This window comes from Balaenoptera ricei, chromosome 13, assembly GCF_028023285.1.
Source record: "Balaenoptera ricei isolate mBalRic1 chromosome 13, mBalRic1.hap2, whole genome shotgun sequence".
Classification (NCBI taxonomy): Eukaryota; Metazoa; Chordata; class Mammalia; order Artiodactyla; family Balaenopteridae; genus Balaenoptera; species Balaenoptera ricei.
This window is the reverse complement of record NC_082651.1, coordinates 40,471,489-40,497,326: the sequence shown is the minus strand read 5'-3', so window position 1 is coordinate 40,497,326 and position 25,838 is coordinate 40,471,489. Positions and strand designations below refer to the sequence as shown.

At 35.6% G+C, this 25,838-nt stretch overlaps 1 protein-coding gene across 5 annotated transcripts in view; it reads right to left on the bottom strand.

The window, feature by feature from the left end:
• EXOC6B (exocyst complex component 6B) overlaps positions 1–25,838 on the bottom strand; it is a 727,664-nt gene that overhangs the window by 333,986 nt on the left and 367,840 nt on the right. For all 5 annotated transcript variants that reach the window (XM_059942976.1, XM_059942975.1, XM_059942978.1 and 2 more), the window contains exons 12-15: positions 22,555–22,626; positions 21,756–21,853; positions 20,042–20,147; positions 19,065–19,174 (exon numbers count right to left, since the gene is read on the bottom strand). In XM_059942976.1, the coding sequence (XP_059798959.1) occupies positions 19,065–19,174; positions 20,042–20,147; positions 21,756–21,853; positions 22,555–22,626 (386 nt within the window). The remainder of the gene's footprint in view (positions 1–19,064; positions 19,175–20,041; positions 20,148–21,755; positions 21,854–22,554; positions 22,627–25,838) is intronic.

The window sequence follows — 25,838 nt, the reverse complement described above, 5'->3', positions numbered from 1 at the left end:
AAGCAACTATAGGTTAATAAAATGGACAACCTGGAAGAAACTGACAAATTCTTAGAAAAGCACAACCTTCCGAGACTGCACCAGGAAGAAATAGAAAATATACACAGACCTATCACAAGAACTGAAATTGAGACTATGATTAAAAACCCTCCAACAAACAAAAGCCCAGGACAAGAGAGCATCAGAGGCGAATTTTACCAAATATTTAAAGAGCACTCAAACTCTTCCAAAATAGAGCAGAGGGAGGAACACTCCCAAACTCATTCTACAAGTCCACCATTACCCTGATACCAAAACCAGACAAAGATGTCACAAAGAAAGAAAACTACAGGCCAATATCACTGATGAAGACAGATGCAAAAATCCTCAACAAAATACTAGCAAACAATCCAACAGCATATTAAAAGGATCATACACCATGACCAAGTGGGGTTTAACCAGGGAATGCAAGGATTCTTCAATATACGCAAATCAGTCAATGTGATAAACCATATTAACAAATTGAAGGAGAAAAAGCATATGATCTCTCAATAGATGTAGAAAAAGCTTTTGACAAAATTTAACACCCATTTATGATAAAAACCCTCCAGAAAGTAGGCATAGAGGGAACTTACTCAACATAATAAAGGCCATATAAGACAAACCCACAGCCAACATCATCCCCTATGGTGAAAAACTGAAACCATTTCCAGTAAAATCAGGAACAAGACAAGGTTGTCCACTCTCACCACTATTATTCAACATATTTTTGGAAGTTTTAGCCACAGCAATCAGAGAAGAAAAAGAAATAAAAGGAATCCAAATCGGAAAAGAAGAAGTAAAGCTGGCACTGTTTGCATGTGACATGATACTATACATAGAGAATCTTAAAGATGCTACCAGAAAACTACTAGAGCTAATCAATGAATTTGATAAAGTAGCAGGATACAAAATTAATGCACAGAAATCTCTTGCATTCTATACACTAATGACGAAAAATCTGAAAGTGAAATTTAGGAAACACTCACATTTACCATTGCAAGAAAAAGAATAAAATACCTAGGAACAAACCTACATAAGGAGACAAAAGACCTGTATGCAGAAAAATATAAGACACTGATGAAAGAAGTTAAAGATGATACAAACAGATGGAGAGATATACCATGTTCTTGGATTGGAAGAATCAACATTGTGAAAATGACTAAACTACCCAAGGCAATCTACAGATTCAATACAATCCCTATCAAACTACCAATGGCATTTTTCACAGAACTGGAACAAAAAATTTCACAATTTGTATCGAAACACAAAAGACCCCAAATATCCAAAGCAATCTTGAGAAAGAAAAATGGAGCTGGAGGAATCACACTCCCAGAATTCAGACTATACTACAAACCTACAGTAATGAAGACAGTATGGTACTGGGACAAAAACAGAAATATAGATCAATGGAACAGGATAGAAAGCCCAGAGATAAACCCACGCACATATGGTCACCTTATCTTTGATAAAGGAGGCAAGAACATACAATGGAGAAAAGACAGCCTCTTCAATAAGTGGTGCTGGGAAAACTGGACAGATACATGTAAAGAATGAAATTAGAACACTCCCTAATACCGTATACCAAAATAAACTCAAAATGGATTAAAGACCTAAATGGAAGACCAGACACTATAAAACTCTTAGAGGAAACATATGCAGAACACTCTATGACATAAATCACAGCAAGATCCTTTTTGACTTACCTCCTAGAGAAATGGAAATAAAAAGAAAAATAAACAAATGGGACCTAATGAAACTTAAAACCTTTTGCACAGGAAAGGAAACCATAAACAAGACGAAAAGACAACCCTCAGAATGGGAGAAAATATTTGCAACTGACAAAGGATTAGTCTCCAAAATTTACAAGCAGCTCATACAGCTCAATATCAAACAACCTAACCCAAAAATGGGCAGAAGACCTAAATAGACATTTCTGCAAAGATATACAGATGGCCAACAAACACATGAAAGGATGCTCAACATAACTAATCATTAGAGAAATGCAAATCAAAACTACAATGAGATATCATCTCACACCAGTCAGAATGGCCATCATCAAAAAATCTACAGACAATAAATGCTGGAGAGGGTGTGGAGAAAAGGGAACCCTCTTGCACTGTTGGTGGGAATGTAAATTGATACAGCCCTTATGGAAAACAGTATGGAGGTTCCTTAAAAAACTAAAAATAGAACTGCCATACGACCCAGCAATCCCACTACTGGGCATATACCCTGAGAAAACCATAATTCAAAAAGAGTCATGTACCACAATGTTTATTGCAGCATTATTTACAATAGCCAGGACATGGAAGCAACCTAAGTGTCCATCAACAGATGAATGGATAAAGATGTGGCACATATATACAATGGAATATTACTGAGCCATAAAAAGAAACACAATTGAGTTATCTGTAGTGAGGTGGATGGACCCAGAGTCTGTCATAGAGAGTGAAGTCAGTCAGAAAGTGAAAAACAAATACCCTATGGTAACACATATTTATGGAATCTAAAAAAAAAAAAAAAGTGGTTCTGAAGAACCTAGGGGCAGGACAGGAATAACGACAGAGATGTAGAGAATGGACTTGAGGACATGGGGAGTTGGAAGGGTAAGCTGGGACGAAGTGAGAGAGTGGCATGGAGTTATAAATGCTACCAAATGTGAAACGGATAGCTAGTGGAAAGCAGCCACATAGCACAGGGAGATCAGCTTGGTGCTTTGTGACTACCTAGAGGGGTGGGGTAGGGAGGGTGAGAGGGAGATACAAGAGGGAGGAGATATGGGGATATATGTATATGTATAGCTGATTCACTTTGTTATAAAGCAGAAACTAACACACCATTGTAAAGCAGTTATACTCCAATAAAGATGTTAAAAAAAAAAGAAAGAAAGAAATTATAGCTGGAAACCTCCCAAATTTTGGTAGGAATATGGACATACAGATACATAAAGCTTAAAGGACCTCAAGCAAGATCAACCAAAGGAAGATTACAGCCAAAAGTATTATAATGAAATTATCAAAAGTCAAAGACAAAAAGAGAATACTGAAAGAAGCAAGAGAATACGTGCAACACTGCAGCTAAGGAAGCAGTGGGATTATATACTCAAAGAACTTAAAGAAAAAAACAGCCAAACCAAAATGGTATATCCATCAAATCTGTCTTTAAGAAAAAAATGAAAGCTAATATTTTCCCAAACAGAAGTGGAGGATTTTCATCACCAATACACATACCTTATATGAAATGCTAAAGGGAGTTCTTCAAATTGAAATTTTAAAAGGCAAAGTAACAACATGTAAATGTATGAATGTATAAAACACACTGGTAAAAGAAAATACACAAATTCATAAGAGCATAACACTGTAATGGTGGTACATAAGTCAGTTTGAAATCCACTGTAAAAGTTAAGAGACAAAAATATTAAAAATGATTATATGTAAAATAGTCTGTTAATGGATACATATTACCAAAAAATGTACAGAATGTTATCAATAGCTCAAAATGTGTTGGGGGGGAGAAAAGGGGTAGAGTTATTGGATTCAATTGAAGCTAAGTTGTTATCAGCTTAAAAGAGACTTTTTAAGATGCCTCATATAAACCTCACAGTAAAAACAAACAAACAAAGCCAAACTAATGTTAAAGAAAAGGAATCAAAGCATACTTCAAAAAATCAACAAACCTACAAGGAAGACAGCAAGAAAGGAACAAAGAAAATACAAAACAATGAGAAAACAATTAACAAAATGGCAATAATTACTTCTTCTCTATCAATAATTACTTTAAATGTAGGTGGATTAGATTCTCCAACCTAACTACACATCATTGCTAATGGATAAAAAAACAGGATTCAACAATATGCTGCTTACAAAAGACTTTCCTTATTTTTAACAACACATATAGACTGAAGTGAAGGGACAGAAAAACATACTCCATGTGAATGGTAACCAAAAGAGAGCAGGAATCACTATACTTATATGGAACAATATACACTTTCACTCACAATTGGTCACAAGAGATAAAGAAGATCACTAATTAATGATAAAGGGATTAATTAATCAAGGGGATATAAGAACTGTACATATTTAAGCACCCAACATTGGAGCACCTAATATATAAAGCAAATACTAAAAGAACTGTAGGGAAAAATAAACAGCATTATATTAATGGTACAGGACTTCAATATTCTACTTTAATCAATAGATAATCAAGATAGAAAATCGGTAAGAAAGTAGTTGACATCAAATAAAGTTCACAGACATACACAGAACATTTAAACCAACAGCAGCAGAACACATATTCTTCTAAAGCATAGAAGAAACAATGTCCAGGATATATTATATGTTGGGCCACAAAACAAGTTTTAAGAAATTTAAGAAGACTGAAATCTTAACAAGTCTCTTTTCCAACCACAATGGTATGAAATGAGAAATAACAAAAGGAAAATTGGAAAATTCACATTAAAATTTAAAATATTTTTTAATCCTATTACCATCTAAATAGATGCAGAAAAAGCATTTGACAAAATTCAACATCCTTGCAAGGTAAGAACTCTCAAAACATTAGATACAGAAGAACATACCTCAACATGATAAAGGCCATATATGACAAGCTCACAGCTAACAACACATTCAACAAAGAAAAACTGAAATATTGTCTTCTAAAATCAGAAAAAGACAAAGGTGTGTACTCTTACCACTTCTATTCAGAAGTCCTAGCCAGAGTCATTAGCCAGAGTTCAGAAGTCCTAGCCAGAGCAATTAGACAAGAATAGTAAACAAAAGGTATGCAATAGAGAAAGGAAAAAGTTGTCTTTGTTTGCAGATAACATGATCTTGTATATAGAAAACCTTAAAGACTCCACCAAAACAATATCAGAAATGATAAACAAGTGCAGTAAAGATGAATGATACAAAATCAATATACAAAAGTCTGTTGAGATTTTACTCACTAACAAGAAACTATACAAAAAAGAAATTTAAGAAAACAATATCATTTAGAATAGTATCAAAAAGAATAGAGGGGCCAAGATGGTAGAGTGGGGAGACCCTGAGGATATATCCTTGCAAAAGCCCACCAAAATTATAACTATATATAAAGCAACTATCTATGAGAACTTCCTTAAAGACTAACAGAAAAGATCTGCCACAACTAAAGATATAAAGAAGAAACCACAGTGAGACAGGCAGGAGGGACAGAGACTTGGTATAGTCAAGACACACAACCACAGGGAGGCAACCCACAAATGAGAAAATAATCACAAGTGCAGAGGATCTCTCAAAGAGGCAAAGGGTCTAAGCCCCACACTGGGCTCCCAAGTCCGGAGGTCCTGCACTTAGAATATGATCCCCCAGAATGTCTCATTTAAGGCCAGTGAGGCTTGTGTATGGGAGAGTTAGAGGGCTATAGAAAACAGAGACTTCACTCTTAAATGGCACACACAAAGTCTCTCATGCTCCAAGGCCCAGTGCAGAGGCAGAAATTTGAAAGGAACCTGGTCAGACCCACTTGCTGATCTTGCAGAATCTCCCAAAGAGGAAGGAGGCAACTGGGACTCCCTCTGGGAACTGACACACTGGCAGGAGCCATATTTGGAAGCATGTTGTACCACAAATACATTGGTACTGGCAAGCACCATTTTGGACTCCTCCCTCTAACTTATTATCCCTGGGGGCTTATGCCCAACATCAAACCAGCACCAGTCCATGGGCCATGGAGTCCTCAAGAGAGCTGCACTGAGACACTACCCCACCCACCAGCCCACCAGTCTAGGGACCCCTGGGGCCAAACAGCCAGCTGCCTCAGGATGCCACTCCACCAACCAGTAGGCTGGCGCTAGTCCCAAGACCCCTAAGCTGAGCAGCCACTGACACCAGGAACCAGGCCTGGCTACCAATAGGTCAGCACCAGCCCTGTATGATCCCAGGCCATACAGCTAGCATTGCCAGAACCTAGCACAGTCCATCACAAGCCAGCAGCCACTAGACAAGGCAGGGCCTAGCAGCCAACTGTGCCAGGGGTCAGCCTTTCCTGACAGAGTACCCAGAGCAGTCAGCTGCATGAGATGGGTCCACTTAGTCCACACAGGGGGCTGCCCTAGAGCATATATCTCAAGTGACCACATGGGAGTGTGCTGCTGGGCCCCACAGGAAGTCCCCTACGTGAGGCCACTATAAGATTGGGAATGTAACCAACCCACCTAATGTACAAAAATAAACAGAGATAATAAGACAAATTGAGGAGACACAGTAATGTGTTCCAAAGAAAGGAGCAAGACAAAACCTCAGAAGAACAAAAAAAGCAAAGTGCTTATCTCAAGCAATCTACACAACAAAGAGTGCAAGGTAATGGTCATAAAGATGTTAAACCAACACTGAAGGAGAATGGATGAACACAGTTAGAGATTTAATAAAGAGTTTAAAAAAATATGAAGAACTGAAGAATAAAATAACTGAAATAAAAAATACAATGCAAGGAATCAACAGTAAATTAGATAATACAGAAGAACAAACCAGTGAACTGGAAGACAGTAATAGCACCCAAAATGAACAGGAAAAAAAGAAAAAAGAATTCTCAAAAATTGAGTATAATAGACATCTGGGACAAATAAAGCATACTAACATTTGCATTATAGGGGTCCCAGAGTGGAAAGAGAGAGAGAAAAAGGCAGGGAATTTATTTGAAGAAATAATAGGTGAAAATTTCCCTAACTTGGAAAAGGAAACCTAAATCCAGATCCAGGAAACACAGAGAGTCCCAAAAAAGATGAACTTAAAGAGGACCACACCAAGACATATCATAATTAAAATGGGAAAAGTTAAAGAGACATTACTAAAAGAAGCAAAAGAAAAGCAACTAGTTATTACAAGAGAATTAGTATAAGACCATAAGCTGATGTTTTTAGCAGAAACTTTGCAAGCCAGAAGGGAGTGATGATATATTCAAAGTGCTGAAATGAAAAAACCTACAACAAAGAATACTGTACCTGGCAAGGCTATAATTCAGATTTGAAGGAGAAATGAAGAGTTTCATAGATAAGCAAGAGCTAAAAGACTTCAGGACCATTAAAATTGCTTTAGGAGAAACAGTAAAGGGACTTCTTTAAGCAGGAAAGAAAAGACCACAATTAGAAACATGAAAATTATTAAAGAAAAACTCTCATTAATAAAGGCATACATACAGTAAATTCAGTAGATCAATCACTTATAAAGCTCATAGGAAGATTAAGAGACAAAAGTAGTAAATATTGTCTATATCCACAATAAGTAGTGAATGGATACACAAAACAAAAAGATATAAAATATGATGCCTAAACATTAAATGTGGAGGAGAGGAAAAATGCAGGGTTATTAGAATGCATTCAAACGTGAGAGATGTTCAACTTAAAATAATCGTGTCTGTGTGTGTGTGTGTGTGTGTAGTCACATATGAATCTCATGGAAACTACAAACCAAAAACCTATGATAGACACACAGGCAAAAAAATATAAAGGAATCCAAATATAACACTAACGCTAGTCATCAAATCACAGGGAATAGAGCAAAAGAAGGAAGAAACAACAACAATAAAAAACTATAAAAACAACCAGAAAACCAAAAAAAACGCAGTGAATACAAACCTACCACTAATTACCATAAATGTAAATGAACTAAACTTACCAATAAAAAAACACAGAGTGAATTAATGGATTAAAAAAAAAGGAAGGTGCATATATATGGCACGTACAAGAGGCTAACTTCAGATCTAAAGACACACACAGAATGAAAATGAGAGAATGGAAAAAATATTCTCTGCAAATGGAAACGAAAACTGGGGTAGCAACACAAATCAGACAAGACAGACTGTAAAATAAAGATGGTAACAAAATACAAAGAACATTATATAATGACAAAGGGGTCAATCTAGCAAGATTTTGAAATTCTCAATACATATGCACGCAACGTAGGAGCATATAAATACATAAAGCAAATATTAAACAATAATAATAATAGGGGACATGAACACTCCACATCAACGGACAGATCATCAAGACAAAATCAATAAGGAACCACTTAGCTTAAACAACACATTAGATCAGTTGCACTTCATAGATATATTTAGAACATTCCATCCAAAAGGAGAATACACATTCTTTTCAATTGCACATGAAACATTCTCTAAGATAAATCACATGCTAGGCCACAAAACAAGTCTCAATAAATTTAAGAAGACTGAAATCATGTCAAGAATCTTTTCTGGGGGCTTCCCTGGTGGCGCAGTGGTTGAGAATCTGCCTGCCAATGCAGGGGACACGGGTTCGAGCCCTGGTCTGGGAAGATCCCACATGCCACGGAGCAACTGGGCCCGTGAGCCACAACTACTGAGCCTGCACGTCTGGAGCCTGTGCTCTGCAACAAGAGAGGCCGCGATAGTGAGAGGCCCATGCACCGCAATAAAGAGTGGCCCCCGCTCGCCGCAACTAGAGACAGCCCTCGCACAGAAACGAAGACCCAACACAGCCAAAAATAAATAAATAAATTTATAAAAAAAAAAGAATCTTTTCTGATAACAATGGTATGAGACTAGAAATCAAGTACAAGAAAATAAAATGCAAAAGAACACAAACACCTAAAGACTAAACCATATGCTACTAAAAATTCAATGGATCACTGAAGAAATGAGGAAAGAAATCAAAAAATGCCTAGAAACAAATGGAAACAAAACCAAAACAATCGAAAATCCATTGGATGCAGTAAAAGCAGTTCTAAGAGGGAAGTTTATAGCAATGAAAGCCTATCTCATGAAATAAGAAAAATTTCAAATAAGCAACCTAACCTTACACCTAAAGAAACTAGAAAAAGATGAATAAATAAAACCCAAAGTAAGCAGAAGGAAAGAAATAATAAAGATTAGAGCAGAAATAAATAAAATAGACACTAAAAAACAATCAATAAAACTTAAGAGTTGCTCCTTTGAAAAGACAAAATCAATACACCATCAGCCAGATTCATTAGAATAAAAGGTGAGAAGGCACAAATAAATAAAATCAGAAATGAAAGAGGAAATCTTACAACCAACACCACAGAAATTAAAAGGATCATAAGAGACTACTACAAAAACTTACACAGCAATAAAATGAACAACTTGCAAGAAATGGACAGATTCCTAGAAATGTACAATCTCCCAAGAGTGAATCAAGAATAAATAGAAGTATGAACAGACTGATTACAAATAAAGAAACTGAATCAATAATTTAAAGAAAGCCCCCTACAAACAAAAGTGCAGAACCAGATGGCTTCACAGATAAATTCTAACAAACATTTTAAAAGAATTAACACCTATCCTTCTCTAACTAGTCAAAAAAATTGAAAAGGAAGAAACACTTCCGAAATCATTCTATGAGGACAGCATAACCCTGATACCGAAACAAGACAAAGACACAAAAAAAACCCCACAAAATTACAGGCTAATTTCACTGATGAACACAGATCCAAAAATATTCATCAAAATATTAGCAAACTGAATTCAATAATATATTAAAACAATCATACTCCATCATCAAGTGATATTTACCCCAGGGATGCAAGGATACCTCAACATCTGCAAATTACTCAGCGTGATATACCACATTAACAAACTGAAGAATAAAAATCATATATGATTGGGAGAGATCAAGATGGTGGAATAAAAGGATGTAGAGCTCACCTCCTCCCATAAATACATCAAAAATACATTGACATGTGGAACAATGCTCACAGAATATCTGCTGAACTCTGGCAAAAGACCTTCTGTAATCAGAACTACAAGAAAGATGACCATGTAACGTAACAGTGTAGGAGGAAAGGGAAAAAAGGAACGTGCATCTCTGGAAGGAAGCTGTAAAATGGGAAAGGTTTCCTCACCTGGGGCACCCCCTTCACCAGCTGGGAGATCAGCAGGAACAGAAAGGGCATGGCATAGGCTCAGAGAAGAGTGTAGCAGCCAGCTGGCAGCAGGCAGAACATAGAGAGACCATGACAGGTGGTCCTGGCCACCTCCCTGCACTCCCCAGAAGAGATGTGCACACACCAGCAGGTGTGTGTGATGCCTGGGTGTTGAATATCCAGATTTAACAGAGAGACCCAGGAAGAGGACTGGGGTAGGCTGCGCAGAGATACCCTAAAGGGGCTGGAGTGTGGTCTGAGCCGCAACCATGTGTGTGCACAGGATGAAGCTGAAGTTTGATAATAGAAGCTCCATTGTTAACACACATGAAGGGAGGGGTGGGGGCCCCCGAGGGCAGCATCGTTCTCACTTTATTTTTTATTTTTTATTGTAATATATTTGACTTACAATGTTGTGTTAGTTTCAGGTGTACAGCAAAGTGATTTAGTTATACATATATGTGTATCTATTCTTTTCCGGATTCTTTTACCTTATAGGTTATTACACAGTATTGACTAGATTTCCCTGTGCTATACAGTAGGTCCTTATTACCTATTTTATATATAGTAGTGTGTATATGTTAATCTCAACCACCTAATTTCTCCCTCCTGCCCCCCACCTCCCCCCTCTGGTAGCCATAACTTTGTTTTTTAAGCCTGTGAGTCTTTTTCTGTTTTGTAAATAAGTTCATTTGAATAGTTTTTTAGATTCCACATACAAATGATATCATATGATATTTGCCTTTCTCTGTCTGACTTCATAATCTCTAGGTCCATCCATGTTGCTGCAAATAGCATTATTTCATTATTTTTTTATGGCTGAGTAATATTCCATATGTACCACATCTTCTCTATCCACACCTCTGTAGATGAACATTTAGGTTGCTACTATGTCTTGGCTACTGTAAATAGTGCTGCAATGAACAGTGGGGTATATGAACCTTTTCGAAGTATGGTTTTCTCCGGATATATGTCCAGGAGTGGGATTGCTGGGTCATATACGGTAACTCTATTTTAAGTTTTTTTAGGAACCTCCATACTGTTCTCCACAATGGCTGTATCAATATACATTCCCACCAACAACGTAGGAGGGTTCCCTTTTCTCCACACCCTCTCTAGCATTTGTTGTTTGTAGACTTTTTGATGATGGTCTTTCTAACCAGTGTGAGGTGATATCTCCTTGTAGATTTGAATTGCATTTCTCTAATAATTAGTGATGTTAAGCATCTTTTCATCTGCTTTTCGGCCATCTGTATGTCTTCTTTAGAGAAATGTCTATTTAGATCTTCTGCCCATTTTATCATGGGGTTGTTTTTTTGATATTGAGCTGCATGAACTGTCTGTATATTTTGGAAATTAATCCTATGTTGGTTGCATCATTTGCAAATATTTTCTCCCATTCTGTGGGTTGTCTTTTCGTTTTGTTTATGGTTTATTTGCTATGCAAAAGCCTTTAAGTTTAATTAGGTCCCATTTGTTTATTTTTGTTATTTTCATTACTCTAGGAGGTGAATCCAAAAAGATATTGCTGTGATTTATGTCAAAGAGTATTCTGCCTATGTTTTCCTCTAAGGGTTTTATAATATCCAGTCTTACATTTAGGTCTTTGATCCATTTTGAGTTTATTTTTGTGCATGGTATTAAAGAATATTCTAATTTTATTTTTTTTTACATGTAGCTGTCCAGTTTTCCCAGCACCATTTATTGAAGAGACTGTCTTTCCTCCATTGTATAATCTTGCCGCCTTTGTCGTAGATTAATTGGCCATAGGTGTGTGGGTTTATTTCTGGGATTTCTATCCTGTTCCACTGATCTATAAGTCTGGCTTTGTGCCAGTACCATACTGATTCGATTACTGTAGCTTTATAGTATAGTCTAAAGTCAGGGGGCCTCATTCCCCCAGCTCCACTTTTCTTTCTTAAGATTGTTTTGGCTATTCAGGGTCTTTTGTGTTTCCATACAAATTTTAAGATTTTTTGTTCTAGATCTGCGAAAAATGCCACAGGTAATTTGATAGGGATTGCATTGAATATGTAGATTACCTTGGATAGTATAGTCATTTGGATAATATTGATTCTTCTAATCCAAGAACATGGTATATCTTTCCAGCTGTTTGTGTCATCTTCTATTTCTTTCATCAGCATATTATAGTTTTTGGAATACAGGTCTTTTGCCTCCTTACGTAGGTTTATTCCTAGGTATTTTATTCTTTCTTATGCGATGGTAAATGGCATTGTTTCCTTAATTTCTCTTTCTGATATTTCATTGTTAACGTATAGAAATGCAACAGATTTATGTATGTTAATTTTGTATCCTGCAACTTTACCGAATTCACTGATGAGCTCTAATAGTTTTCTCGTAGCATCTTTAAGATTCTGTATGTATAGTAACATGTCATCTGCAAATAGTGACAGTTTTACTTCTTTTCCAGTTTGGATTCTTTTATTTCTTTTTCTTCTCTGATTGCTGTGGCTAAGACTTCCAAAACTATGTTGAATAAAAGTGGTGAGAGCAGACATCCTTGTCTTGTTCCTGATCTTAGAAGAAATGCTTTCCGTTTTTCACCATTGAGTACGATGTTAGCTGTGGGTTTGTCATATATGCCCTTTATTATGTTGCGGTAGGTTCCCTCTATCTCCACTTTCTGGAAAGTTTTTATCATAAATCGGTGATGAATTTTGTCAAAAGCTTTTTCTGCATCTATTGAGATGATCACATGGGTTTTATTCTTCAATTTGTTAATGTGCTATATCACATTGATAGATATGTGGATATTGAGAAATCCTGGCATCCCTGGGATAAGTCCCACTTGATCATGCTGTATGAGCCTTTTAATGTACTGTTGGACTTGGACTGCTAGTATTTTGTTCAGGATTTTTGCATCTATGTTCATCAATGATATTGGCCCATAATTTTCTCTTCTTTTTGGTGCTATTTTTGTCTGGTTTTGGTATCAGGGTGATTGTGGACTCATAGAATGAGCTTGGAAGTGTTCCTTCCTCTGCAATTTTCTGAAACAGTTTCAGAAGGATAGATGTTAACTCTTCTCTCAATGATTGATAGAATTCTCCTCTGAAGCCATCTGGTCCTGGACTTTTGTTTGTCAGGAGTTTTTTAATCACAGTTTCAATTTCATTGCTTGGTTGGTCTGTTCTTGTTTTCTATTTCTTCCTGGTTCAGTTTTGGGAGACTGTACCTTTCTAAGAGTTTGTCTATTTCTTCTAGGTTGTCCGTTTTGTTGGCATACAGTTGACTGTAGTAGTCTCTTATGATCCTTTGTATTTCAGTGGTGGCAGTTGTAACTTCTCCTTTTTTCATTTCTAATTTATTGATTTCATTTCTTATTTATTGATTTCAGCCCTCTCCCTTTTTTTCCTGATGAGTCTGGCTAAAGGTTTATCAATTTTATTTACCTTTTGAAAGAACTGGCTTTTAGTTTCATTGATCTTTTCTATTGTTTCCTTCATTTCTATTTCATTTATTTATGCTCTGATCTTTATGATTTCTTTCCTTCTGCTAACTTTGAGTTTTGTTTGTTCTTCTTTCTGTAGTTGCTTTAGATTTAAGATCAGGTTGTTTATTTGGGATTTGTCTTGTTTTATGAGGTAAGACAGTATTGCTATGAACTTACCTCTTAGAACTGCTTTTGCTGCATCCCATAGGTTTTGGATTGTCTTGTTTACATTTTCATTTGTCTCTAGGTATTTTTTGATTTCCTCTTTGATTTTTCCAGTGATCCATTGGCTACTCAGTAGCATATTGTTTAGGCTTCACGTGTTTGTGTTTTTTACAGTTTTTTTTTCTTGTAGTTGATTTCTAATCTCATAGCATTATGGTCAGAGAACATGCTTGATATGATTTCAATTTTCTTAAATCTCACAAGGCTTGCTTTATGGCCCAGCACGTGGTCTATTCTGGAGAATTTTCCATGTGTACTTAAAAAGAATGTGTATTCTGCTGCTTTCAGATGGAATGCTCTATAAATATCAATTAAGTCCATCTAAAGTGTCACTTAAGACCTGTTTCCCTATTGATTTTCTGTCTGGATGATCTGTCTATTGATGTTAAGTGTGGTGTTGAAGTCCCCCACTACTATTGTGTTACTGTCAATTTCTTCTTTTATGGCTGTTAGCATTTGCCTCACGTATTGAGGTGCTCCTATATCTCTCTCCTTCTGTTGGGCCATTAGTATAAGTAGTTGAACTGGGTTTGGGTTCTATTGTTGCTATGATTACCTTCAGTGCTTCACAGATTTCAAATTTTTCTAATGATAGCATGGGCCTATGTGTGATTACTGGGGTCCTAGCAGGTTTTTCAAAAAGTTTCTGCATCATCCACATTTTTCAGCTATACCTACATGCCTACAATACAGAATTGATCTCTCTTTCCCTACATTCTTGCCCATCACCTAGTGGTAGATTGCTGCCACTTGTTACTTAGTTCTTACTGGACTATTAGTGGAGATCAAAGGACTTACTCTGCTGTCCTGGCCAGCTTCAGTTTTAGACTGGTCATGTGTCCTGATGCTAAGGGATGGAGCTTGCTCAACATCCTTGCCCTTCCTTCCAGTGGCAGCCAAACTCTGCCTTCTATATGTGGTGGGTCTAGTGCAGAAATTTTCTGCCCTCTCCCAGTATTAGAAGACCTCTAATGGTACTGGTATAAGATCCTGAGCCCAGGACTATTTTCTCTCCTTCTCCCAAGGGTTGAAAGGCTTTTTTTCTTTTACCTTCTCCACGGTTTTAACAATGGGTCTTTACCTGTGTTCTGCAGAAAGACAGAGTTTGCTGCCCATCCCCCAGTGTCACAAAGTTTTTGGTCTACATGAGTGAAGGGTCCAAATTAGGGGGGGGGGGGTGGGTCTTCATGCCTTTCTCAAAGCAGTGGCGGATCCCATCCTCTATGCCTATAACATCATTGATGGCTTTCTCTGATCTCTTACCCAGCTCCCAGTCTTTCTCATGAGCACTCAGTGGAGGTCCATGGAAAAGGACATATGAGTCAGTTAAATTCCTCCTGGATCTTAGCTCCAACTAAGATGTTACCAATCCATTAAGTCTTTAGTTGATTTCCTCTTTCTCACCTGTGTGATAGCTATGCCTTTCTTCTTTGCTCTGCCACAAATGAGGGAGTCAGGGAATCCTGTCACTCTCTCCTGAGAGGGGCTACTCTCAACTTGGATTTCCAGGTATTTGGTCACTCCATAACTTCAGCTCTCTAATGGGTTCCAGAAAAGTTTTCATTTTGTAGTTTATCTGTTTTGTTTGGGAAGAAGTGATATTCTTTCCAGCTTTCTATACTGTAGACATAAGTAGAAGTATCTCATAGCAATTAGCTTTAAAAAAAAAAAAAGTGCTGTGCATGTATTCACAAGGAAGAAAGACTGAAAAAAAAAAAGAAAAAAGAAAGAAATTCTCATATAGAAAGGGTGGTTATTAATGTGGTAGACTTTTGGGTCATTTACATTTTTCTTCTATGTGCTATTCTATATCTCTCAAGTCCTTTACAGAGATCTAATTTTATAACTTAAAAAAAAGATCTGTATGTGCATATACATATGTGTATTCTATTTTTTAAGTCAAGTGCAAATGATAGAACATTATTTTACCATAGATATGCCATTTATTTGCTGTTTTTAAAATAAACTTCCAAATAAATTTTGTATCCTCAGAATTCATACAATTACATATGTATTCAATATCTGTAATCTTTCTCAGTATCCTCTGTTCAATGTAAAAGACAAAATTCTTGCTAGGAAAAAAAATTAAAGTTTGATTTAAGAGAATAATTATGCTTAAAGCTTCATAAGACTCTCTCTTTTTCTTATAAATTTATTTATTTATTTTTGGCTGCGTTGGGTGTTTGTTGCTGTGCACGGGCTTTCTCTGTGGCGAGCGGGGGCTATTCTTCGTTGTGGTGTGTGGGCTTCTCATTGCAGTGGCTTCTCTTGTTGTGAAGCACGGGTTCTAGGCACGTGGGCTTCAGTAGTTGTGGCATGTGGGCTCAGTAGTTGTGGCTCGCGGGCTCTAGAGCACAGGCTCAGTAGTTGTGGCACATGGGCTTAGCTGCTCCACAGCATGTGGGATCTTCCCGGACCAGGACTTGAACCCGTGCCCCCAGCATTGGCAGGTGGATTCTTAACCACTGCGCCACCAGGGAAGTCCCCATAAGAATCTCAATACAGCAGTTTTTCTTGTTTTGAGAGCCTTGTGTTTAAGAAAACTAACTGTTTTTATTCATATTATGTCTTACACCTCATATTATAATCTCCCCACAATGACAGCTACTACGATTGCCAAAGTGATTTCTGTCACTCCAGGTTATAATGTAAATGTAGCTCAGGAAATAAGATAAACAGCAATTGAAGAGTAAAAGGCAGCTCTAAACCAACCCCCGCCAAACTGAATATTTCTTTTAAACTGTCAATGTTAAACATATCAAAGGAGTTTTCAGGCAAAAACTTAATATATTTAAGCAGTAAAAAGACTTCTGAACAATTTACTTAGATTATCCCTTTACCATATTACCTTTCCTCCAAAAAAGGATAGAAAAAGTCATTATGCAATGAACTTGTAATAATTTACATACAGTAACGTACCAAAAAGTACCTTAGAGACCATTCTCTGGTACTAAGTAATTTGATGGTGGTCATTGAAGGGTAAAAAAGTTTTGGTTTATAATTTCCAAAGATAATCTCATTTCCAAAAGAACATTTTTATGAAATCAATCTCATTTTCAGAGAAAAGAACTAATTAATTACACAAACCCCGTGTTTCATTTTTTTACTTAGTAAGAATGGCTATCAAGCAAGTTACCAAAACTATTTTCCAATTGTCTATTTTCAGAGTTGTGTGGCATACCATACATTCCACTCACTTCCTTCTTTCTTTCCTTCTTTCTTTCCTGTTTCTTCCTTCCTTCCTTCCTCCCTCCCTCCTTTCCTTCCTTTAAAATTTACTAAGCTGGGTGCAGAGGATATTGTGCTGAACAAAACTTAAAATGTTTCTACCCTTCAAGAGGCCTTTTCTTACATCCTCAATTTGTCTCAGACTTGGTTCTTATTTTATTCCTGTATATTTTCATCCCAGCACTTAATAATAATTGCACAGTTCCTCAGTTACAGTAGGTACTCTTCGAAGACATGGATTTTCAGCATCTTAATGTCCTTACTACCAAGCACCATCTCACAAATAATAGAGTACTCACAATGCATGATGAATAAAACAAATAAATAAACAAAGGAGCTTATAGTCTAGCACACACAGAAACACATAGATACAATAGAGCAATAAAATCTAAGATGAGCTATAATGACAGTATTCAGAGATTACCAAAGTAGCACAAAGGAGTCAGCAGATCAACTCCATTAGGGGTGGAAGTGGTCAAAAAGCTTCATTCAGCACATGATATTTAAATTGAATCTTGAAGGATGGTTAGAAGTGAGTCATAAGCTTCAGAAGAGAAGAAATAATTTCAAGTAGAGAGAAAGTCATGAGCAAATTAAGAGAGATAAAAAAATAGCATGTTATGATCAGAAAATAGCAAATAGACTGGTATGACTGAAGCATGGGGTGACAGGGAAATTACCCTGAGATATGAATCTGGAAAAGGTACAGAGGACTAGGTCAAGGAATGGGGGAGGAGGCAGATAGACAAATATGTCAGGCTAGAGTATGCCATGAGAACTTTATCCTGTATGCCGTGAGAAATCCCTGCAAAGGTGAGAAGAATAAAGTTAAATGATAAGATTTGATTTTAGAAAACTTACTCTAGGGGACATACAGAATAGAATAAGGAAAATGAAAGGACAGATGGTTGGGAAAGTAAAGTTAGAGGTAAAAGAACAATTAGGAGACTACTTAAATAGTCCAAGACAAATATGACTACAACAAGAATTAAACCAGCCATACTGGGAAGAGAAAACTTTAAAGGAAAAAAAAAAAAAAAACTGAAAAAAGAAATCGATGTAATTTTGTCCTCAATTAGATTTAGAGAGGCTCATTTACAAATGAGTACTGCCCTCATTTGTTAAATGGTAATAATTAGTGCTTACCTCAAAGAAATATTATAAATACCTGAGATAATGCATGTAAAATACTTCATAATATGACCGCCAAAGAAAAAGGTTTATAAACATGGCAGTAATTATTTTGTTGATGCTGATGCTGATTGGATTTGAATCCTGGCTTCAATACTTACTCCCTGTGTGACCTTCATGAAGTTACTTAATCTCTCTTTGCCTCACATTCCTCCTCTGTAACAATGGCGTATGCTCCCTAGTACCTCATAGATAAGTATTATTTTGAGTTTTATAGATGTAATAACATATTCATGAAGGGTTTATAAAAATTTAGACCAATATCTGAAACTTTATTTTTAAGAAAAAGTTATTAATAGAAAATAGGAGTTGAAAATGATTCTCGGATTTCCAATATGGGCAAACGGTGATACTGAGAGGAGGAGGCTCCTTTAAAAAGCCAATCATTCTCCCTCAAATTCTTTAAGATGAATTAAGTGTTCTTCTCAGTGTTTTGCAAGCACACTATACATATTACAACACTCACCATGGTATATTTTAACTGTCTATTTTCATGTCTATTATCCTCAGTAAATACTGATGATATCTAAGGGCAAAAAACTGTGTCTGTTAATTCTGCATCCCCAAAAAGCAGGATGCATCTGGTATATAAATAGGCTCAATATACGTTAGTGAAATAATTAAACTTAAAGGAGATACGAATTCCTTTAACAAGTCCAGAGAATATTTGGAAAGAATAGTATTTCCAAAGAATTTTACATGCTACTCCCCTACGGGCCTTAAAATTTCATCAAACAGAATGTAAAAACTAGTATATTATACTACTCTTTTCTAGTGAATTCTGACTAGATAGAAAGTGTTGAAATGCAAATCTGTAAAGAAAATAGCAGAGAATAAAGTAAATAATATAAACAAAAAGAAATTATTCAAGAGTTTCCAACTTTCTTTTTCACCATGACCATATAAATATAGCAGTGCCACACTGTAAAGGGCTAATATTAAGACTTTCAAAATAAGAGCTAAGGGAACATCAAAAGTATTCCAGAATATTTATGTATATGGAGCCATAATCTCACTATCTGTTGTATTTCCATTGTTTCATACTATACCTTAGATGAAGATCTTCTGAAAACTTCAGACAGGCGTAGATAAATTCTTTAATTTGGTTGTAAACTTTTGGCACAAATTCAGAGAATGGAAACTTTTTTGGAAATGGTTGCTGTAAGCAAGAATTAATGAAAGCCAAGTCACAAACCAACATACATTGAAAATACTTATGAATTAATTAAAATGCAAAAGAAATTTTCTTCCACACTGTGAACTGCCTGCTTAACAACCTCAAATTAAAAAAAAAATTTGTGAAAGTTTTCTGATACTAAAAAGAATAAGATTAAATAAACAATAATTCAAATGCCCTCCAAAACCTGATAAATAAATTGTGATACATATTCAGCAATAAAAAGTAATGAATTATTGATACATGCAACAACTTAGATGAATCTCAAAAGCATTATGTTCAGTGAAAGAAGCCAGTCTCAAAAGGTTACATACTATATGATTCCATTTATTAGGCATTCTAGAAAAGGCAAAAGTGATGGATAGCAACAAGACTGGTGGTTGGCAAAGGCTGGGGGTTAGAGAAGGAACTGATTAAGAAGGTGTAGCATGAGGGAATTTTTTGGAATCATGGAACTGTTCTGTATCATTATTGTAGTAGTACATACATGACTCAATGCACTGTCAAAACCAATACAGTTATGTAGCATGGTAAATTCTACTGTATGTTTTGGGGATAAAATGTCCTAATAGTATAATAAAAGCAAGTATTTGAAAGTGTAAGCCAAAATGGAACACTTCCAGAAATCCCCCAAACACTTCAGAGGTGACAATACCCCAAAGCCATTTACTGATTCCCCAAACAGGAACTTCTGTTCTTCTAAGCCCTTCTAAGCCCAAAAATCATCCTTTGAAGGTGTTTTAGATTTCTAACCCATTGAGTTAGAAGTTATGCCTTTAATGAGACTGATACAAAGAAAGCTTTAAGGGGATGCCAAATCAGAGAAGTTTATTTTAAAGTGTTCCTTACCTTTTCCAGCTCTGTATCTTGGAATGGGAATTGTCCTACCACCTTTTTATATATCTCTTCACTTGTTACTGGTATAGGACTGTAGTTGTCAGAATCAAGTATGTTTCTATAAAGAAAATAAAAGAAGAAAGGAAGGGAGGAGGGAAAAAGGAAAGAAGGGTTAGTTAATCACTACAGTGATCACAAATAATTTTCAGGTGAGCTCCAAGAGTTGTATATCCACCACAACCCAAAATAAATGTTTCCCAGTCCCTAATCTATTCCTTTTACAATACAGCTATTTGGTCTCAGGTAAGGACATCTTTAAAAAAAAAAAAAAAAAAAAGACAGAAGGAAAATTACATTCTAAAACAAATGGAACACAATTATAAACATGACCTCACAGTATTTGAGATTTACAGGTCAGAGAGAAAATTTTAAGGCAACATGTTGAAGCCTTAAGGCAAGTGAGAAGTAAATAATAAAAGAATGTGAGCTCTGGAGAAGGCAAAGAGGTTTTATTTGCTTTTTTTAAAAAATAAGACATTTTTGATTATGTTCTTTAATTCTGTACTAGATCTAACTTTCAAAACTGGCAGATGAGGAAAAGCAAGTTCTATAATAAATCCAAATTATGTTCATTTACTTCATCTACTGCTCTATATTAAGAATGACTTTTTCTTCATCCATAGGTTCCGCCTCCTTAACTGGACTGGGGGTTCTCTAAAAGCAAAAACCATACTACCAAAATCAAAAAAGAAATTTACTGAAGGCATCAAATCAGATGCTCTTAAAACCATGGATATATCACGTTACTAATTTTCAAGAGATAATCCTCCTCTAAATAAAACTGTATCATTAATAAACCGGGCTTTTAGAAACACAAATGTTTATATTAATATATAAATGAGTTGCACTACATGATTATCAAAGACATGTTCATAAAATGTGAAGAGTAAGATTAAAGGGACAATGTAATATCTTAAAGCTATAAGAACCTGAAAGTAGAGTAAGCTGATCTGGGGAAGAGGTCAAACTAAGCAGAAAGACCACTTTAAGGAGTAAAGGTTCAAAAGGAGAAGAAACAAGTGAGCTGACATGAGTTGTGTGCCAGGAAAACAGAGCAAGGAAACATTAGTAGGTGGAGGTGTAATACAATAATTTTCTTATTGTTGTATGCATGTTGCAGTAACTATTTAAATAATATGCTTCAAATACTGGATTGTAATAGATCTCTTCTCTGGGTATAAGAGAAGAAAGAAGATGAGGAATCACATGAGTGAGTCTTCAAAAAAGTTCCAAAAAAACTAAATTACTCAAAAGGGCTCAAAAGCCACTACCTTACAAGTGAGACATAGACTGGGCATGATCCTCAAAGAGAAAATCAAAGAACAGATTAAGAAGACACAAGGTGATCTGGTTGGTATGAACCAAGGTATATGACACTCATTCATGGAAATAAAAAAGCCAAAATGGGATCTGGGGACTCCTCACATAGTAGGTACTAATATACTGAGACTGGATATCTCGGGAACTTTATTTGGGACACCACTACACCTTACTTGAATTCTTAATCATAACTGGGATCAGAGCTAGAAAAAATAAGCCACATATATTTGTTGCTTATTACATCTGAAAAACTTTATGTATAAAGACGTGTGTACACGCATGCACACACGTGCACGTGCACACGCACACACACACACACACACACAAACTATAGACAATTTCTCACCTGAAAATACCTGACCACTTCTTTAGCAAAGTTTCACTATATTGATCTCTGATTTCTAACAGCATGTCAAAAAGCTGATTTACAGGAAAACCATACACCTGAAACAAAATAAGAAAATAGCTTCATTTCATAAGGTGATTTTTTTAAGCAACATGAGAGATTAGGCACGGAAAGATATTTTTGTTCTTTGGCCAACAATTTAAATAAAATCATGATAAGAAAAATCTTTCATTCCCACCTAATATCTAGTGTTCATTCTCAAGAATTAAAAGATATATACCAATATAAGCCAGTCAGAAAAAAATTAAAAGATGAACATTAAAATTAATATACACTGGGTATAAATGTCAGCTAACTTTTCCCTACAACTCCTTCTGTAACTCTTAGCAACCTTCAGGAATAGGGAGAGAAAATGAGAATGCTACCAATCTCACCCACTTCTAATGCTATTCTATTGGATATAATATGTGGTTCATTATTTAAAATAGTAATTAAGAAACTCCAAAATCACTCAGACATTATATCTGAATTAAGGACATTTTGAAGAACTAAGGTAGTGAGTTCAATTAATTGATTTGCCTGGAGAAAAAAAGGGGTATGAGAACAATTGATGAGAACATAAACGGTCAAGGTGATGACCAGGAAATGCTACAAAGAGATAAAAAGATCTAGCTCTAGGAAAAGAAGAAACACAACTAAAAACTAAAAGTTACTTACTCAAGCTTAGATAGATAATGAAATGATTTAGAGCTGATGAAACACTCATCTAGATAAGTCTGTGTAAACATAAACCACAAACCTGAAGTGTGTCAGCAAAAAGCACAATGAGGTTCTTCAAATCTAACACGAGGTTTGGATCAGAGCAGTAAGACTAAAGGAAATAAAAGACAATGAGGAAAAACACGTTTATTAAAAATAAAAGTAAATTTTGATTTACTCAACTGCTTAATGCTGCACCTGGTAAAGGCTCTCTGGAAAACCTTCCTGGTTTAAAGTAACACCAGATTCAGCCAGGGAAGAGTGAGTAAAGACTCCAATAATCCATGATCTACATTTTTAACACTTGGAAATTTAAAAACACACTTCTAAATAACTGTTTGGTTAAAGAAGAAATCAAAATTGATATTGCAGAGTATTTTAAAATGAACAGCAATGAAATAGTTCATATCAAAACCTATGGAATGCAGCTAATGCCATTTTAAAAACAAATTACATCTTTATATGTGAACATTAGAAAACATAAAAGATTTAAAATAAACAAACTAAGCACTCAACTCATGAAGCTAGGCCAAAAAAGCCAAAATAAACCATAAGTAAGTGAGAGAACAAAACTGATAAAATAAAAAGCAGACATTAATGACATAGAGAAGACATGAAAGATTTGATCAATGAAACCAAAAGCTCGAGTTAAACATAAAATCAATAAAATAGACAAATCACAGGTAAGTCCAATTAAACAACAAAGAGAAAAAAAAACTATACAAAGAATACAAAAACAAACATAAATACAGAGGAAAATACAAATTACAAATAAAGACCATGTATAATCTCTTATCAACAAATTTGAAAACTGAAATGACACAGGCGATACCTTCTGTGGGCAAGCTACAAAGATGTATATGGCACTATTTTTCAGTGATTTTGATATTCAAATTCTCTTAATTATAGTTTGATTACTTGCCCTCTACTTAATTGCTCAGTTCCTGAAGGAGGAGTGTTGAATTCTCCCACAATGGTGTGGTCCCTTGGTTTCTTTTCCTGCTACTTAACAGTTTTTGTTTATATACATACTGATGCTTGCTTGTCCCCAGTAAATGGGTTGTCTTTTTGGTGGGTTAAAAATAATATCAAAACAAATGTTCCTCTCTTCTCCCATTTAATGGTCTTTAACTTCAATCCAATTTTCTTGAAGAATATTGTCCTTTTTGCTCCCCATTCTTTATTTTCAATCTTTCTGTGTAATCTTAATGTATGAATCTCTCTTAGTAACCAAACTATAATACTTTCCAACTCTGGCATTTCTCATGAATACTTACAAATTTGGACCTATTCTAGCCATCTTATTTTAAGTTTTCTATTTTCAATGATTTCTTCTTTCTTTTTTGTATCCTTTCTTGTTTTTCATTGGATCAGTTTTTTCAAATTATCTTATACTGGTTATTAATAAGTTATATACTTTCTGCCCACTGGGTTTTTTTTGTTTTTTTTTAATATATTTATTTATTTATTTATTTTTGGCTGTGTTGGGTCTTCGTTTCTGTGCAAGGGCTTTCCTCTAGCTGCCGCGAGCAGGCGCCACTCTTCATCGTGGTGTGCAGGCCTCTCACTATCGTGGTCTCTCTTGTTGCAGAGCACAAGCTCCAGACGCGCAGGCTCAGTAGTTGTGGCTCACGGGCCCAGCTGCTCCGCGGCACGTGGGATCTTCCCAGACCAGGGCTCGAACCCGTGTCCCCTGCATTGGCAGGCGGATTCTCAACCACTGCACCAACAGGGAAGCCCTGCCCACTGTTTATTTGAAATAATCTGGGGTTTTCATCTTAAAAATGTTTTAAACATTAAGCCTCTCCTCTTTTAAGGATTCTTAATAGCATAAACTTTACAAATAATCAAACAATCAGTTATTTAAATTTATCTAGGAGTTTTACTCTCATTTTTGCACACATTTATTTACTCCCATCCCATCTTGTATTTAGAATTTCTTTTTCATTTTTGGTAAAACACCAGTAAGACAGGATGGGTGAAAAGTAAACTTTGAACCCTCATGTGTTTGGAAATGCTTTTCTTTTGCACTCAAACTACAATACACAATTTCAGATGCGAGAAAACTGTCTGCCCTAATTTACCCTGCCTGACCAAAAAAAATGCATCCTTTCAACTGTAATAATCTAGTCTTTCTTTAATGCAGAGAAATTTCCCTCTTTTATTTAATTACTTCAGTCCCCTGCTTTGTGACTGTACTTTCTTTCTAAATTCCTATTAGATACAACCAAAAATCTACATCAATTATCCATGTTCCTTAACTTTCCATTCATATTTTCCATCTCTTTGTGTCTTCACTCTATATTTTGGGATATATATTTGATTTTGTCTTCCTGATCACAGAATGATATGCAGTTTTATCTATTTAATCTTTGAATTAAATTTCTCTATTATGGTAGTCATAAATTTCCAAGAAAGCAATGTTTATCTTTGATTTCTATCCTTCTGTGGCTTGCTTCCTTCCTTTTCCTCCTTACCACGTTTTCTAAAATTGTGAATATAGTATACATAAAGAAAATAATAAATATAACCTATATGTACAATTTTACCAGGCAAACAAAACTAAATAGCACCAGCATGCCAGAAGCTCCAAAACAACTTCTTTCCTCTCCACTCAGGAAAACATTATCATGACATTTATGATAATCATTTCCATGTCTTTCCTTCATTTTTTGCTTCTTTGTATTTTTTAACTTAATAAACTTTATTTTTTAGAGCAGTTTTGCATTTACAGATAAATTGAGCAGAAAGTACAGAGTTCCCATATAACCCTTCACACAGAAATTCATGCACAGATTCCCTTATTATAACATCTTGCATTAGTGTGGTAACATTTGGTACAGTTGATGAACCAATACTGACACACTGTTAGTAACTGAAGTCCATAGTTTACAGTAGAGTTTACTCTTTGTGTTATATAATCTATGGGTTTTAACATATGTATAATGACATATTCCACCATTACAATATCGTAGAGAATAGTTTCACTGTTCTAAAAATTCCGTCTTCCACTTATTCATCCCTCCACCCCTCTCCCAAATCCTGGCAACTCTGATCTTTTTACTGTCTCCATAATTTTGCCTTGTCCAGAATGTCATATAGTTGGAATCATATAAGTATATAGCCTTCTCAGATTGGGTTCTTTTACTTAGCAATATGCATTTAACTTTCCTCTATGTCTTTTTGTGGATTGATAGACCATTTCTTTTTTGCCACTGAATAAATATTCAATTATAAGAATGTACCAGAGTTTGTTTATCCATTCACCTACTAAAGGACATCTTGGTTGCTTCCACGTTTTGGCTATTATGAATAAGCTGTTAT